Here is a 17,206-nt window from a genome sequence, read left to right on the forward strand (position 1 = left end):
GTCTTTCTCAAAGGTCTTGCAAACGGGTTGAATTGCATCCTCATGAAAAAGATATGCATAAATCCTAATCCCCAGTACCCTGGAATGGGACCTTATTTGGGAACAGGATATTTGCATATGGAATCAAATTAAGATAAGGTCACAGTGAATGAAGGTGGGTCCTTAATCCATTATGACTGGTGTCCTTTATAAGAAAAGAGAATTCTGGACACAGACACAGCAGAAGAAGGCCATGTGACAACAGAGGCAGAGACTGGAGTGATGTGGCTGCCAGCCAAGGAACACCAAGGACTACCAGAAACCACTAGAAGCCAGGAAGAGGCAAGAAAGGATCCTACCTAGCATCTCAGAGGGAGCAAGGACCTGCTGACACACTGATTCCAGACTTGCAGCCTCCGGAACTGTGAGGCAATGAATTTCTGCCATTTCCATCACTCAGTGTTCAGCAATTTGTGACAGGAGCCCTAGGAACTGAGTTTCCTCACTCTTTACTTTCTTGCTTTTCTGGTCATTTTATTTCAACTATGCCTATTACCCACTGTGAATCTAATAATGAAAGAGAGCATGATGACCCCATCAAAAAGTGGGCAAAGGATATGAACAGACACTTCTCAAAGGAAGACATTTATGCAGCCAACTGACACATGAAAAAATGTTCATCATCACTGGTCATCAGAGAACCACAAATCAAATCCACAATGAGATACCATCTCACACCAGTTAGAATGGCGATCATTAAAAAGTCAGGAAACAACAGGTGCTGGAGAGGATGTGGAGAAATAGGAACACTTTTACACTGTTGGTGGGACTGTAAACTAGTTCAACCATTGTGGAAGACAGTGTGGTGATTCCTCAAGGATCTAGAACTAGAAATACCATTTGACCCAGCCATCCCATTACTGGGCACATACCCAAAGGATTATAAATCATGCTGTTAGAAAGATACATACACACGTATGTTTACTGGGGCACTATTCACAATAGCAAAGACTTGGAACCAACCCAAATGTCCATCAATGATAGACTGGATTAAGAAAATGTGGCACATATACACCATGGAATACTATGCAGCCATAAAAAAAGGATTAGTTCATATCCTTTGTAGGGACATGAATTGAAGGGGTGGCCTGCCCCTCCACACCTGTGGGTGCTTCTCGTTAGGTGGGACGAGAGACTTGAGAAAAGGAAATAATACACAGAGACAAAGTATAGAGAAAGAAAAGCGGGACCCAGGGGACCGGCGCTCAGCTTACAGAGGACCCAGGCCGGCACCGGCCTCTGAGTTCCCTTACTATTTATTGAGAATTATCTTTACCATTAAAAGGATAAGGGAGTGGCTGGACAATAGGATTATTGTAGGGAGGAAATCGGCAGTAAGACATATGAAAAAATCCTTGTAACATGAATAAGTTTAAGGGAAAATGCTGTGCCTTGAGATGTATATGCAACATCTCCATAAACCTTTTAGCAGTATTGCTCCAGCAAGTCCCACCTTATTCCTAATGCTCCAGCAAGTCCCACCTTATTCCTAAAGGCGTTTTCTCCTTACTCAGTAAACAAGACACACAATGGGTATTACCCGGAGATGTTCCAATCCCAGGGAGGGGCAGGATTTTTAACCATCAAGCTTCTTTCAGGTACTTGTTTAACAAAGACACATCCTGCACAGCCCAATATCCTTTTAACCTTAAATCACCTTCGCACATGTCTCTTGCAAGGACAAAGTTGGGGGTAGGGTCACAGATTAACAGCATCTGAAATACAGAACTAAATGGAGTCTCTTATGTCTACTTCCTTCTATATAGACACAGTAACAAGCTGATCTCTTTCTTTTCCCCACAATGAATGAAGCTGGAAACCATCATTCTGTGCAAACTATCGCAAGGACAAAAAAACCAAACACTGAATGTTCTCACTCATAGGTGGGAATTGAACAGTGAGAGCACTTGGAAACAGGGTGGGGAACATCACACACTGGGGCCTGTCTTGGGGTGGGGGAAGGGGGGAGGGATGGCACTGGGAGACATACCTAATGTAAATGACTAGTTAATGGGTGCAGCACACTAACATGGCACATGTATACATATGTAACAAACCTGCACGTTGTGCACATGTACCCTAAAACTTAAAGTATAATAATAAAAAAAAGAAAAAAGAAAAAAAGAGAGAGAGCATGATGAGACTGCTATTCCTTTCTGCCATTTCCTCCACAATTCGATAGGCCCAGGCAGTCTCAGAGAGGCAGAAACCAGAATTGGAAAAGCGACTCTTGCGTTTCTCTCACACATCCACTGAGTCCCTCATTCTGACGCCTGAAAGAGAACTCCACGCCCATTCTTTTCATTTTTTGGTAATCAGAAGTTAAAACAGAAAATACTTTTTAAATTAAACACGTAAGAAAGCAAAACTTACAAGCAATCGTCTGTGCTTTCTGCACAAAGACTAATTGTTTTTCCATCTCGACAAACAATCTGGAACATGCAGTCTTTTGACTTTCCATCTGGAGGCTGAATATCTATGAAAAATGAGCAGAAGAGGCCGGGCGCGGTGGCTCAAGCCTGTAATCCCAGCACTTTGGGAGGCCGAGACGGGCGGATCACGAGGTCAGGAGATCGAGACCATCCTGGCTAACATGGTGAAACCCCGTCTCTACTAAAAATACAAAAAATTACCCGGGCAAGGTGGCGGGCGCCTGTGGTCCCTGCTACTCGGGAGGCTGAGGCAGGAGAATGGTGCGAACCCGGGAGGCGGAGCTTGCAGTGAGCTGAGATCCGGCCACTGCACTCCAGCCTGGGCGACAGAGCCAGACTCTGTCTCAGAAAAAAAACAAAAACAAAAAAAAAAGAAAAGAAAAATAAGCAGAAGAGAAGAACTTTTTTCAGGATTTCTTCTTACATTTTCTAAGAACTACCAGCTCAGAGAAGCAAAGGACTAGACAATAAATCAAGCGCTACATCTATGAAAGAACCCCCTGCCTTTCCAATAAAGCAGAAAGAACATAGCTAGGCTGACTGACAGGACCAGCTGCCAAGATGACGTCTACAAAATGTATTCGGCTCACTGCAACCTCTGACTCCCGGGTTCAAGCGATTCTCTGCCTCGGCCTCCCAAGTAGCTGAGATTACAGGCACCTGCCACCACACCTGGCTAATTTTTTTGTATTTTTAGTAGAGATGGGATTTCACCATCTTGGCCAGGCTGGTCTTGAACTCCTGACCTCGTGATCCACCCACCTTGGCCTCCCAGTGCTGGGATTACAGGCATGAGCCACCACACCCGGCCGACATCCCAGATTTTAAGCAATTGATTGCGGTCACCATCAAACAGAAGCCAGTTTCTGAGTACAAAATCCACACGGTCTAGGGTGGCCTGTGCTTCTTAAGGTTCCCAGCGCTCTAGTTCCCTCTCCAGGAAAAGAAGAGACGTGGACTGTGAGTTTGAGACGTGAACTGTGAGTTTAACTCAGGTGAGAAAATTGATTTGCCCCGACCATGTGGTTCACAATCTAAGTGCCCGGGGCGCCACTGTGGCCGCCCCTCTGAGATGGAGCCCTTCTTCAATCTGTTAACGAAAGCAGAACGGGGAAGGAACAGGACCCAGTTCCCACCGAGACAGAGGAAGAGCAGAAAACAGAAGTTGGCCAAGACAGGCCAGCTCACCCCGACATTCCTGCCCCGTGCGGATGTTGATACAGTCCACTGGCATGTGGACCTTATCCTCGATACTCTGCCGAGTCTGGTCATCATAATAGATTAGGTGACCATCTGACCACAGATCAAACCAGTTCTTCTTCCAGCGCTTCAAAATAGTACCTGGAAAAAAAATAGTAAGGTTGGGCTTTTTTTAGAGACAGAGTCTTATTATTTCACCCAAGTTGGAATGCAGTTGCTATTCACAAACATGCTCATAGCTCACTGCAGCCTTGAACTCCTGGGCTCAAGCAATCCTCCCACTTCAGCCTCCCGTTTAGCTGCAACTGCAGGCACATGCCGCCATGCCCAGCTGAAAGGTTGGCTTTGAGCCAAAAGAGCAAGGACACAGTCACAGCAGAAACAAAAAGAACTCTTCCCCTGGCCCCTTAATGACACCGGTATAGAATTACCCAAAGCAGTCCCTCAGAATGAAAGGGAAAGCCGAGCCCAGGGCCCACCCACTGGTGCATTAGCAGGCTGCATGCAGCACACACCGGCAACAGAGAATGCTGCCAACCAACTTAGAAGTCCCAACACTTTCAAATTAGGGTATTAAAAAAAAAAAAAAAGCTTGCTTTTCAGCAAATGAAACATATCTAACATTTAATTCTCATACAGTACTAAACTTTAAACCTTTCAAACTTTTCAAGTTTCTAAATTTCCAAATATTGTCTACATTTGCTAGATCAGAAAATGCTGGACTGTAAAGTCTCTATATGCAAATAAAAATAATACCTACCTCTTTTGAAGAAACACATTTTGGTCAGGCGCAGTGGCTCACGCATGTAATCCCAGCACTTTGGGAGACAGGCGGATGGATCACTTGAGGCCAGGAGTTCGAGACCAGCCTGGACAAGACAGTGAAATCCCGTCTCTACTAAAACTACAAAAAATTAGCTGGGCATGGTGGCGGGCGCCTGTAATCCCAGCGACTAGGGACGCTGAGGCAGGAGAATCGCTTGAACCCAGGAGGTGGAGGTTGCAGTGAACCGAGATCACACCACTGCCCTCCAACCTGGGGGACAGAGCAAGACTCTGTCTAAAAAAAAAACACAATTTTTTCTTGTCCTTAAGAGCTTTCCCAGATACTCTCTCCTACCATTTCCCACAGGAAGCCTACAGTGTGGAGGCACCCCTGATGCATACACTGGATAAATGAGCACAGCAGGATATAGACCAAGCCCTGCCTGGCCTCTCACGCTGTGCACATCCTACTACTTCACATATTTCTGTCAGCTTGAGCGAATTCAACCTTTCATTTGTGATCTTGGACCAGGTATTTAACTTTATAAAACAGTAACTTCCTTGACTGCATGAAGGGAAAACCCCTGCAGTGGACTTAGAGGCCAGTTGTAACTTCAGTCATCTCTGTACCTTCCTCACATCCACTCGCTGCCCACTACACCTTCTGTTCCTGTACACCTCACCCTGTTCTTGGCCAACACACACAATCCCATTTCATGTACTTCCCTTTATGTTGCCGTGCCCGCAACTGGTGTCAACCAGATACATACCATCCAGCTTTCTTGCCAGTATCAGGCAGTCTCCTCACCAGGAGGGGTGTCCACTGCACTTGCCCAACTGACCACTAAGTGATACCCAAGCATCCATTTGATTGACTGACTGAGCTGTGCAGAAACTGCCAAACAGGCTGGGCGCAATGGCTCCTATCTGTAATCCCAGCACTTTGGGAGGTTGAGGTGGAAGGATCGCTTGAGCCCAGGAGTTTGAGACCAGCCTGGGCTGCATAGCAAGACCCCATCCCTACAAAGAGGAAAATAGGCAGACATGCTAACACAGGCCAGCAGTCCCAGCTACTTGAGATTCTGAGGCAGGAGGACCACTTGAACCTGGGAGATCAAGGCTGCAGTGAGCAGTTATCACGCCACTGCACTCCAGCCTAGGCGACAGGGCAAGACCCTGTCTTAAAAATAAAAAGAAAAGCCGGACATGGTGGCTCATGCCTGTAATCCCAGCACTTTGGGAGGCCAAGGCAGGCGGACCATGAGGTCAGGAGTTCAAGACCAGCCTGGTCAATATGGTGAAATGCCGTCTCTACTAAAGATACAAAAATTAGCCGGGCCTGGTGGTGCACACCTATAATCCCAGCTACTCAGGAGGCTGAGGCAGGAAAATCGCTTGAAGCTGGAGGCAGAAGTTGCAGTGAGCCGAGATCATGCCATTGCACTCTAGCCTGAGTGACAAAGCAAGACTCTGTCTCAAACAAACAAAAAGCCCTACTAAATAGAGTCACAGAAACACAGAGACAGGTGGAACCACTGGGTCAGGGAGTTCTGCCCAAGTATCTCACCTGCCATTAAAGCCCTGGCTGCAGACTCCCAAATCAGGCTGTCCTCCAGAGGCCAGGACCGGGACCCAACACTGTATGTGGCAATGGCAGGAAAAGAAGTCCTGAGGACGGCTTTGCCTACATGTGACCACATCACAGTGTGTCTCTGCTACTCTACAACCCCATGAACGTAATACATCTCACCTCGTTTTACTGGCATTGATATTTCTACTTTCAGGAAAAAAGGAAAATTAACCCACACGTATGGGGATGGGGTTATGTATAGATAAGTCTTCTGAATACACATTTCTGAAACACCTATGGACCAGAATACTGGAAAAGTCTATGTGACTTATTTAAAGTACATCCATTTCATGTACGTCACCATGCTAGGCACTGATGGGGAGCACAACATTGTCCAAAGGGTCATTGATCACTATGTTGACAAAGCACTTACATCGAGTTGTGGCAGAAAAGGGAAAGCTTACCCTCAAACAAGGGTGTGGCAGAGCCCAACGAGAAACACCAAAGGACATCTGAAGGGCCAGCAAAGGAGGGCATACCCTCAAGGTCTGAGCAAGGGTCCCCATGTTCCCTGACTATGGGGAGGCTAGGACCACAAAACCCAAGACTAGGAATCTTGGGGTTCCAGGACTTCCTTTGTGAAGCTAACATTACGACACCTCTGTCTATTCTAAGACTACAGGACTATCACAGACAAGGGGGCACACGGTTCAGCTCCAGGTTGGGACCATGGAACTTGTCACAAACACACAGGCTGAAGGCCGGTCTCCGGGTGCATATAGTGTCAGTGTTGAAATCACACAGTTCTGACTTTGAATATAGGTTTGTCACCCATAGTTTACACTTAGACAAATTACCTAACCTCACTGAATCTCAATTTCTTCAACTGGAAATAATACCACTTACCTATCATACAGCTGTTGTGAGAATTAAGAATATATACATAAAATCTTCTTAACAGGAACACAAACAATTCATAAACAATAGTTTTTGGCCGGGCGCGGTGGCTCAAGCCTGTAATCCCAGCACTTTGGGAGGCCGAGACGGGTGGATCATGAGGTCAGGAGATCGAGACCATCCTGGCTAACATGGTGAAACCCCGTCTCTACTAAAAAATACCAAAAAAAACTAGCTGGGCGAGGTGGCGGGCGCCTGTAGTCCCAGCTACTCGGGTGGCTGAGGCAAGAGAATGGCGTGAACCCGGGAGGCGGAGCTTGCAGTGAGCTGAGATCCGGCCACTGCACTCCAGCCTGGGTGACAGAGCGAGACTCCGTCTCAAAAAAAAAAAAAAAACAGTTTTTATAAAAAATAGTTTTTATAAACCATCTCAGGTATGCCATCAATTCTCACTGGTAGACTTGACTTTAGCTAATTTCTGAAAGTATCCCTCATAGATAAACTCACATCTCTGAACAATCAATGGTATGTGATACAGCTCAGTTTTTGACTAGAATCATAAATGACATAGTAGTCACTTTTCCCTTAACTTCACTCTTTCTAGTATAACAGAATATTCTGCTTGCTCCTTTTTTAATAAATAAGACTGGTTCTTCCCACTTTAAAACACAGTATGAATCCCATCTGGAGTGACAGCCTCACAGATAAGCAGACAGTGTATGAAAGATAGGTTTATGGAGATAAGCCTAGGAAAGTGGATCTCAATCCCATAAAAAAAGAACTGAGTCTCTTCTCTAGTCCTTTTGGAGACACAAAAGTTTTGGTTTTAGATAAACTCATTGCTTCAGATCAACTCTTCAGCCACATAATTACGAAGACACCAATATCTGAGAATCTGAGTCACTGCTCAGTCCCCAGATGAGAGAGGCAGAGAGACCAGCACCTCTGTGCCAGATCTCAGCTGGGCTCAGGTGGATCCAGGCAGTTCCAGATCCATCATTAATAATAAAGCACGTAGCTGGGCACAGCGGCTCACGCTTGTAATCCCAACACTTTGGGAGCCGAGGTGGGCAGATCACCCGAGGTCGGGGGTTTGAGACCAGCCTGGCCATCATGGAGAAACCCCTTCTCTACTAAAAATACAAAATTAGCCACGTATGGTGGCACATGCCTGTGATCCCAGCTACTCGGGAGGCTGAGGCAGGAGAATTGCTTGAACCCAGGAGGCGGAGGCTGTGGTGAGCCGAGATCGCACCACTGCACTCCACAACAAGAGTGAAACTCCGTCTCAAAAAAATAAATAAATAAAGTAAAACAAAATAAATAAAGCACGCTAGTGAGGAGAGCGAAAGCAGCAGGGACTGCCATTGTTTCCTGGTTCCTATCAACTCAGCAACCAGGGAGGAGCTTGGTGGTGTGCAAGACAGTTCACAGAGATCTAGGGATGTCCAAGGGAAAACTCAAGGCCACAGCACTCATAAAACTTTGTTATTTGTTTTTAAACATGATCGGCTTTAAGCAAACAGAAATAGACACTGCCCTTCGGCAATGCCGATCGCAGGCCGCACATCCTGTACTCACTCTGTCGCAGCAACCAGCCACTCTTCACAAACACCATCTCTTCACCTACAGAACAAGAACAGGCAGGTTCAAAATTATACCCAGAAAGAGAATGACCTGTCTGGCCGAGTCTCTATCCTTACCCCCTTCAGATCAGCTGAGGAAGAGCCAAGGCCATTTCAGCTCAGTGCCCCCCTGGCATTTAACAAATACCTCCTCAGTGGGGTTTATGTGCCCTGCACTCTATACCCCCCCCCTTCCTCCCACACTAGCCTTCAGCCTCAGCACCCAGCCCACCTGTGTCTAACACCACACAACAAATATAAAGCAGCCCCAGGGACACAGCATTTAGCTCTGTCAAGGACATGGAGGAATCTCGTGGCTTGCTGGAGCCCTCAGGTGCCTACATTTGGAGTTCCCAGTGGGGTCCACATGGCCCAGGCAGGGGTGCTACACTGGTGTCAGCAGTGAATGACATGGAATGGCCAGGTCAGGGCAAAAAAAAACAAAAGTCATCAAGAAAAAGGTTCATAAAGTCAACTCCATAAAAATTTAAATCTTCTGTATGAAAAAAAGCTAAATGTGACTTTAAAACCCATAAATTAGAAGAAACAGTCACAGCTGGGCACGGTGGCTCAGGCTAAGGAGGGTGGATCACCTGAGGTTAGGAGTTCGAGACCAGCCTGGCCAACATGGTGAAACCTCGTCTCTACTAAAAATACAAAAATTGGCCGGGCACAGTGGCTCATGCCTGTAATCCCAGCACTTTGGGAGGCCGAGGTAGGCAGATCAGGAGGTCAGGAGTTTGAGACCAGCCTGACCAACATGCTGAAACCCCGTCTCTACTAAAAATACAAAAGTTAGCTGGGTGTGGTGGTATGTGCCTGTAATCCCAGCTACTCAGGAGGCTGAGGTAGGTGAATCGCTTGAACCCGGGAAGCGGAGGTTGCAGTGAGCCAAGGTCACGCTGCCGCTGCACTCCAGCCTGGGTGACTCCGTCTCAAAAAAAAAAAAAATTGCCAGACGTGGTCGCGGGCACTTGTAATCTTGCTACTCGGGAGGCTGAGGCAGGATAATCACTTGAACCCAGGAGGTGGAGGTTGCGGTGAGCCGAGACACCACTATACTCCAGCTTGGGCAACAGAGTGAGACTCTTTCTCAAAAAAAAAAAAAAAGAAACAGAAGAAGAAGAAATATTCACAACCATATGGCAGCAAGGAGCTTATTTCCTTCACTTACAAAGTTCACACACATCATCCAGAAAAGGCAATCATTTAGCAGTTCACAGAAAAGGAAGACAAAGGACCAACAAACTTGTAAAAAGACACTGAATTTCCCACTCAATTCAACAGATACAATTCCAGCTATACAGTTAACTACTGTACCTATCAGGTGGGCAGAAATGAAAACCGCCAAGACACCCAGCAAGGAGAAAGCGCAACGGCTGAAAGAAAACTGCTGCAACCTTTCCGGAGGGAAATTTGACAAAATCTGTCGAAACTTTAATAGCTCACATACTTTGACCCAGCAATCTCACCATGACTAGGAATTTGCCTCACTATGTGCAGAGGTTCACCAACATGTATATACGTATATATATAAAAACACTCGCTGCAACATCACATATACTGCAGAAGCATGCCAACATGGCCCACGACGGACTGCTGAGCAGGCACCTCCACACAGGACAGATCACCAGGCAGGCAAGGCAGAGCAGCAAGTGCTACAGGCTGCCTCCTGGGAGGAATCCTGAAACCTGTGAAGGATGTGTCCCTGGAAACACAATGTAGCGATTCTGCCTGTGTCACACAACAAAGATGGTAACTGGTCCCATTACCCCTTCCTGTACTGTTTAAATTAGTTAACAATTTGCACGTTTGTTTGTTTTTTTTTTTTTTGAGATGGAGTTTCACTGCCACGCCCAGGCTGGAATGCAGTGGTGCAATCTCAGCTCACTGCAATTTCCGCCCTCCAGGTTCAAGCAATTTTCCTGTCTCAGCCTCCCTGAGTAGCTGGGACTACAGGCGCATGCCAACAAGCCCGGCTAATTTTTATATTTTTAATAAAGATGGGGTTTCAGAATATTGGTCAGGCTGGTCTCAAACTCCTGACCTCAGGTGATCCACCTCCCTCGGCCTCCCAAAGTGCTGGGATTACAGGCGTGAGCCACAACACCCAGCCCATTTCATTTTTTGAAATCATTAGTTATTATCTGGAAGCTAAGACTATGGGCCATTTTTGTTTTCTGCTGTAGCTTTTTTAGGTATTTCTTTAAGGCGCTAAGGTTCGTTAGGCAAGCAAAAGCCCAAATGGGCACCTCAGAAGAACAACTGTCTCTCATGTAGCTCCTTCCCTATATCTGAGCACGGCTGAATTCTCATCTTCCTCCAAACCTTTAAAAAGAGCTCCACGAGCCTCAGTAACCCCATACTTCAGCATCTCCAAAATCATGCACGCTGAAGCTTCTCGCTCTCTTCGCAGTTTTCTTCAATTCATCCTTTCTGTCCTTACCAAGAAAGGAAATGTTTTGCATTTTTCCCCTTTCTCTACTGCATTTAGGTTCTCGCACACACAATCCCCAGCAAACAAAAGCCAGTCTCCCTGTCTCCCAGGTGACGTGAACACTGCGGCTCACTGTGCGGGCAGCCACCTTCTGACCATGAGGAACCCGCTGGGGCAGCCGACCCAGAGACAGCAGAGCTCACGCTGCTGAGCCACTGACTTCACCAACCCCCAAAACCCACCCTTACCCAAGACTTTCCACTAAGCAGAATGGTGGGTTTATCACTCAAGATGTTTATATTTGGTTTCCTGCAACTTACAGCCTAAAACATCCTAAAACAATCATTTTACTTCCAAAAGGGTTTGAGACGGAGAACTACCAGCATCATATTTTCATTAAACAAATATTCTTAGAGCACCTAACGTGTGTCCAGTCTTGTCCTAGACACTAAGGATACAGCAGTGACAAGGCCAAAATGCTACTCTCATGTAGCTTAATACAGCAGAAGAAACAGGCGAAACAAAAAGGAAAGAATGTTGTAGACAGCATCACATCTGTGCAGTGGTGTTATTAACCCAGAACACAAAAAAAGAGAGGGCAAAGTACGTACGCATTCACGTCAAATCCTAGATATTTATATTCATCCTACAGCTTCCTGCATCCATAATGTGAATTCTCAGTATATTTCATATGAAAAAAAATAAATGAGAACAGGCTAAAAATTACTAGAAAACGTACTGATAACTACCTAGTCACAACAAATACAAAACCTGACTGAAACGCAGCCATACAACTTCGCTGGTGGTTATGGGACACTGAATATAAAAATGTGGAGTAACAGAAAGGAGTCTCCTGAACGTCTGTGGAGAATTTCTTTACATATCTAATGGGTTTTTTGTTTGTTTCTTTGTCTGCGCTGTCACCCAGGCTGGAGTGCGATGATCTCGGCTCGCTGCAGCCTCCATCTCCCAGGTTCAAGCGATTCTCCTGCCTCAACCTCCTGAGTAGCTAAAATTTCAGGCGTGTGCCATCACACCGAGCTAATTTTTGTATTTTAAGTAGAGACAGGATTTCACCATGTTGGCCAGGCAATCCACCTGCCTCAGCCTCTCAAAGTGCTGGGATTACAGGTGTGAGCCACCATGGCCAGCCTTCTAATGGTTCTTGATATAATTTGGCTACATCTGCTATCTTTTTCTTTTTTCTTTTCTTTTTTTTTGGGGGGGGGGGGCAGAGTTTAGCTCTGTCACCCAGACTGGAGTGCAATGGTACTATCTAGGCTCACTGCAACCTCCACCTCCGAGGTTCAAGTGATTCTCGTGCCTCAGCCTCCCAAGTAGCTGCGATTACAGGTGTCACCACAGCCAGCTAATTTTTGCATTTTTAGTGGAGAGAGGCTTTCACCATGTTGGCAGGGATGGTCTTGAACTCCTGACCTCAAGTGATCCGCCTGCTCTGACCTCTCAAAGTGCTGGGATTACAAGCGTGAGCCACTGCATCCAGCCTCCTATCATTCTTAACGGTTAAAATGTCAGACTTGTGTAACACAGATTAAGAATGGCTTCATTTATTCAAAGGCCTTTAAGAATTTGAGCCCAACAATCCTACATGCCGTAAGATTAACACTACCACCATTAGCACCCGTGAGGATAAAGAGTTTGTTTTTGTTTTTGTGACAGAGTCTCACTCAGTCATCCAGGCTGGAGTGCAGTGGCATGATCTCAGCTCACTACAAACTCTGCCTCCCTGGTTCAAGCAATTCTCCTGCCTTAGTTTCCCAAGTAGCTGGGATTACAAGCACGCACCACCACACCCAGCTAATTTTTGTATTTTTAGTAGAGATGGGGTTTCACCATGTTGACCAGGCTGGCCTTGAACTCCTGACCTCAGGTGATCTGCCCACCTTGGCCTCCTGAAGTGCTGGGATTACAAGCGTGAGCCACTGTGCCTGGCCAATAAAGAGTTAAAAGAGAGTTTTAAGTAAAACCTTAAGGACCCAGAGATTTCCTGGTATCTCTGAGTATTTAGTACTAATTGTGTGGGTCAACATCTGATTTGCCAGATTATATGGTTTGGCTCTGTGTCCTCACCCAAAATCTCATGTTGAATTGTAATCCCCAGTGTTGGCAGAGGGGCCTGGTGGGAAGTGACTGGATCATGGGGGCAGCTATCCCTGTTGCTGGTCTTGTGATAGATTTCTCAGGAGATCTAGTTATTTATAAGTGTGTTCACTCTCTCCTACTGCCACATGAAAACACACCTGCTTCCCCTTCGCCTTCTGCCATGATTGTAAGTTTTCTGAGGACTCCACAGCCATGCCTCCTGTACAGTCTGCAGAACTCTGAGTCGATTAAACCTCTTTTCTTCATAAATTACCCAGTCTCAGGTAGTTCTTTAAAGGAGTGTGAGAATAGACTAATACAAGAATGTTGTGCATATGTTTTCTTTGGTGTTTCCTTGAGGTAAGCCTGGGTTTCTCTTACTTTTCAGGCAGTTGAGTCTCAAGGGATGGCAACAAGGAGAAACTGAACGGCAGACTTGGGAATCAATTCAGGCCACTTGAATAAGATTCAAAAAGAAAAAAGAAACGGAAATGTCTACATCTAGAGGACATTACAAACACTTCTTTCGTGTGCCTACATAAAATAACTCAAAACTATTAGAGAAAGGGGAAATCAGATTATGAGACAGAAAAGAACTTAAACTGGAATCAGCAACAGAAACTCTTGACTTTTTAAAAGAGTAATTCCTCTGCTGACTCAAGTAGCTTCTTATCTCATGTCATCCTATCTCTCCTCATTCTGTGGAACAATCTCATGTACCTCCCAGAGCCCAGATTTTCATCTCTAACACTAGCCTCCTCTAAAAGGAGCCAGTACTCTTTGAAAATGAGCTAGTTACAGTTTAGGGGCAGGATATCTTATTACCAAAAAGCACAGATGCTTTCAAGAGTGCCTTCAGAAAGCATCAAGAAGCCACTCAGGTGAAGAAAGAGCATTTAATGGCTAAATTGTGACACAAGTATAAAATTCAAAGTAAAAATTACAGTACATTACAAGCAAGGCTGAAAGGCACCTTGGGTATAACATGACTAAAATGAGATATATTACAGTAGAATGTGTTAGAGAAAATATATACCTTCTGGTCGGGCGTGGTAGCTCATGCCTGTAATCCCAGCACTTTGGGAGGCTGAGGCAGAAGAATCGCTTGAACCTGGGAGGTGGAGGTTGCAGTGAGTCAAGATCGCACCACTGCACTCTAGCCTGGCAAAAGAGTGAGACTCCATCTCAAAAAAAAAAGACATACCTTCTGATAATGGTTTGGCTGTATTTCCACCCAAATCTCACCCTGAATTGTAATAATCCCCACATGTCAACAGTGAGGCCAGGTGGAGATAACTGAATCATGGAGGCAGTTTCCCCCATACTGTTCTCATGGTAGTGAACAAGTCTCACGAGATCTGACAGTTTTATAAATGCGAGTTCCCCACACAAGCTCTCTTGCCTGCCACTATGTAAGACATGACTTTGTTCCTCATTCTCCTTCCACCATGATTGCGAAGCCTCCCCAGCCATGTGAACTGTGAGTCAACTAAACCTCCTTCCTGTTTTTTTTTTTTTTTTGAGATGGAGTCTTGCTCTGTCACCCAGGCCAGAGTGCAGTGGCACGATATTGGCTCACTGCAACCTCCACCTCCCAGGTTCACACCATTCTCCTGTCTCAGCCTCCCAAGTAGCACCGACTACAGGTGCCCGCCACCACGCCCTGCTAATTTTTTGTATTTTTAGTGGAGACAGGGTTTCACCATGTTAGCCAGGATGGTCTCAATCTCCTGACCTCATGATCTGCCCGCCTCGACCTCCTAAAGTGCTGGGATTACAGGCGTGAGTCACTGCGCCCGGCCACCTCCTTCTTTTATAAATCACCCAGTCTTGGGTATATCTTTATTAGCAGCATGAGAAGAGACTAATACAGTAAATTGGTACCAGTACAGCAGAATGCTACTGTAAAGATAACTAAAAATGTGGAAGCAACTTTGGAACTGGGTAAAAGGCAGAGGTTGGAACAGTTTGGAGGGCCGAGAAGGAGACAGGAAGATGTGGGAAAGTTTGGAACTTCCTAGAGACTTGCTGAGTGGCTCTGACCAAAATGCTGACAGTGATATGGACAATAAGGTCCAGGCTGCAGTGGGCTCAGATGGAGATGAGGAACTAGTTGGGAACTGGAGTAAAGGTCACTATTGCTATGTAAAGAGACTGGTGGTATTTTGTCCCTGTCCTAGAGACCTGTGGAAGTTTGAACTTGAGAGAGATGATTTAGGGTATCTAGCAAAAGAAATTTCTAAGCAGCAAAGCATTCAAGAGGAAGCAGAGCATAAAAGTTTGGAAAATTTGCCAACTGATGATGCAACAGAAAAGAAAAACCCTTCTGGGGAGAAATTCAAGCCTGCTGCAGAAATTTGCATAAGTAATAACCACCAAGACAATAGGCAAAATGTCTCCAGGGCAGGGCTGGATAGTGGCTCACTGTAGGTCATGCCTGTAATCCCAACACTTTCAGAGGCCCAGGCAGGCAGATCACAAGGTCAGGAGATCGAGACCATCCTGGCTAACACAGTGAAACCCCGTCTCTACTAAAAATACAAAAAAGTGGCGTGCACCTGCAGTCCCAGCTACTCAGAAGGCTGAGGCAGGAGAATGGCATGAACTCAGGAGGCGGAGCTTGCAGTGAGCCAAGACTGCGCCACTGCACTCCAGCCTGGGGGACACAGCGAGACTCCGTCTCAAAAAAAAAAAAAAAAGTCTCCAGGGCATGTCAGAAACCTTTGCAGCAGCCACTGCCATCACAGGTCTGGAGGACTAAAAGGAAAAAATGGTTTTGTAGGTCAGGCCCAGTGCCCCCCTGCTGCATGCAGCCTCGGGACTTGGTGCCCTGTCCCAGCTGCTACTGCAGTGGCTAAAAGGGGCCAAGGTACAGCTCAGGCTGTGGTTTCAGAGGGTGCAAGCCCCAAGCCTTGGCAGCTTTCATGTGGTTTTGATCCTGCAGGTGCACAGAAGTCAAGAATTGAGGTTTGGGAACTCCCATCTAGATTTCAGAAGTTGTATGGAAATCCCTGGAGGTCCAGGCAGAAGTTTCCTGCAGGAGTGGGGCCCTCATGGAGAACCTCTACTAGGGCACTGTGGAAGGGAAATATGGGGTTGGAGCCCCCACACTGAGTCTCCACTGGGGCACTATCTACTGGACCTGTGAGAAGAGGGCCACTGTCCTCCAGACCCTGGAATGGTACATCCACTGACAACTTGCATTCTACATCTGGAAAGCTGCAGACACTCAATGCCAGCCAGTGAAAGCTGCTAAAAGGGGGTCTGTACCCTGCAAAGCTACATGGGTGGAGCTGCCCAAGGCCATGGGAGCCCACCTCTTACATCAGCATGACCTGGATGTGAGACATGGAGTCAAGGGAAATCATTTTGGAGCTTCAAGATTTGACTGCCCTGGGCAGGCTCAGTGGCTCACGCCTGTAATCCCAGCACTCTGGGAGGCTGAGGCAGGCAGATTGCGTCAGGTCAGGAGTTTGAGACCAGCCTGAGTGACATGGTGAAACCTCGTCTCTACTAAAAATATAAAAATTAGCTGGGCATGGTAGTGGGCACCTGTAATCCCAGCTATTCAGGAGGCTGAGGCAGGAGAATCACTTGAACCCGGGAGGTGGAGGCTGCAGTGAGCTAAGACCGGGTCATTGCACTCCAGCCTGGGCAACAAGAGCGAAACTCTGTCTCCAAAAAAAAAAGGAAGATTTGACTGCCCCATTGGATTTCAGACTTGCATGGGGCCTGCAGTCCCTTCATTTTGGCCAATTTCTCCCATTTAGAACAGGTGTATTTACCCAATGGCTGTACCCCCACAGTATCTAGGGAGTAACTAACTTGCTTTTGATTTTACAGGCTCATAGGCGGAAGAGACCTGCTTTATCTCAGATGAGACTTTGGACTGTGGACTTCTGAGTTAATGCTAAAATGAGTTAAGACTTTGGGGGACTGTTGGGAAGGCATGATTGGTTTTGAAATGTGAGGACACGAGATGTGGCAGGGACCTGGGCAGAATGATATGGTTTGGCTGTGTCCCCATCCAAATCTCTCCTTGAATTGCAAAAATCCCCATGTGTCAAGGGCGGGGCCAAGGGACGGTAATTGAATCTTGGGGGCAGTTTTTCCCCCATACTGTTCTCACGGTAGTAAG

At 46.4% G+C, this 17,206-nt stretch overlaps 1 protein-coding gene across 3 annotated transcripts in view; it reads right to left on the bottom strand.

Moving 5' to 3' along the window:
* PLEKHB2 (pleckstrin homology domain containing B2) overlaps positions 1-17,206 on the bottom strand; it is a 49,935-nt gene that overhangs the window by 21,306 nt on the left and 11,423 nt on the right. For 2 of the 3 annotated variants that reach the window (XM_031936410.1, XM_031936409.1), the window contains exons 2-4: positions 8,485-8,529; positions 3,660-3,812; positions 2,413-2,515 (exon numbers count right to left, since the gene is read on the bottom strand). In XM_031936410.1, the coding sequence (XP_031792270.1) occupies positions 2,413-2,515; positions 3,660-3,812; positions 8,485-8,521 (293 nt within the window). In that variant the 5' untranslated portion in view covers positions 8,522-8,529. Of the gene's footprint in view, positions 1-2,412; positions 2,516-3,659; positions 3,813-8,484; positions 8,530-9,848; positions 9,926-17,206 lie in introns of those variants that run through there. The other variant, XM_026449856.2, reaches the window with a different exon arrangement.

This window comes from Piliocolobus tephrosceles, chromosome 11, assembly GCF_002776525.5.
Source record: "Piliocolobus tephrosceles isolate RC106 chromosome 11, ASM277652v3, whole genome shotgun sequence".
Taxonomy (NCBI): domain Eukaryota; kingdom Metazoa; phylum Chordata; class Mammalia; order Primates; family Cercopithecidae; genus Piliocolobus; species Piliocolobus tephrosceles.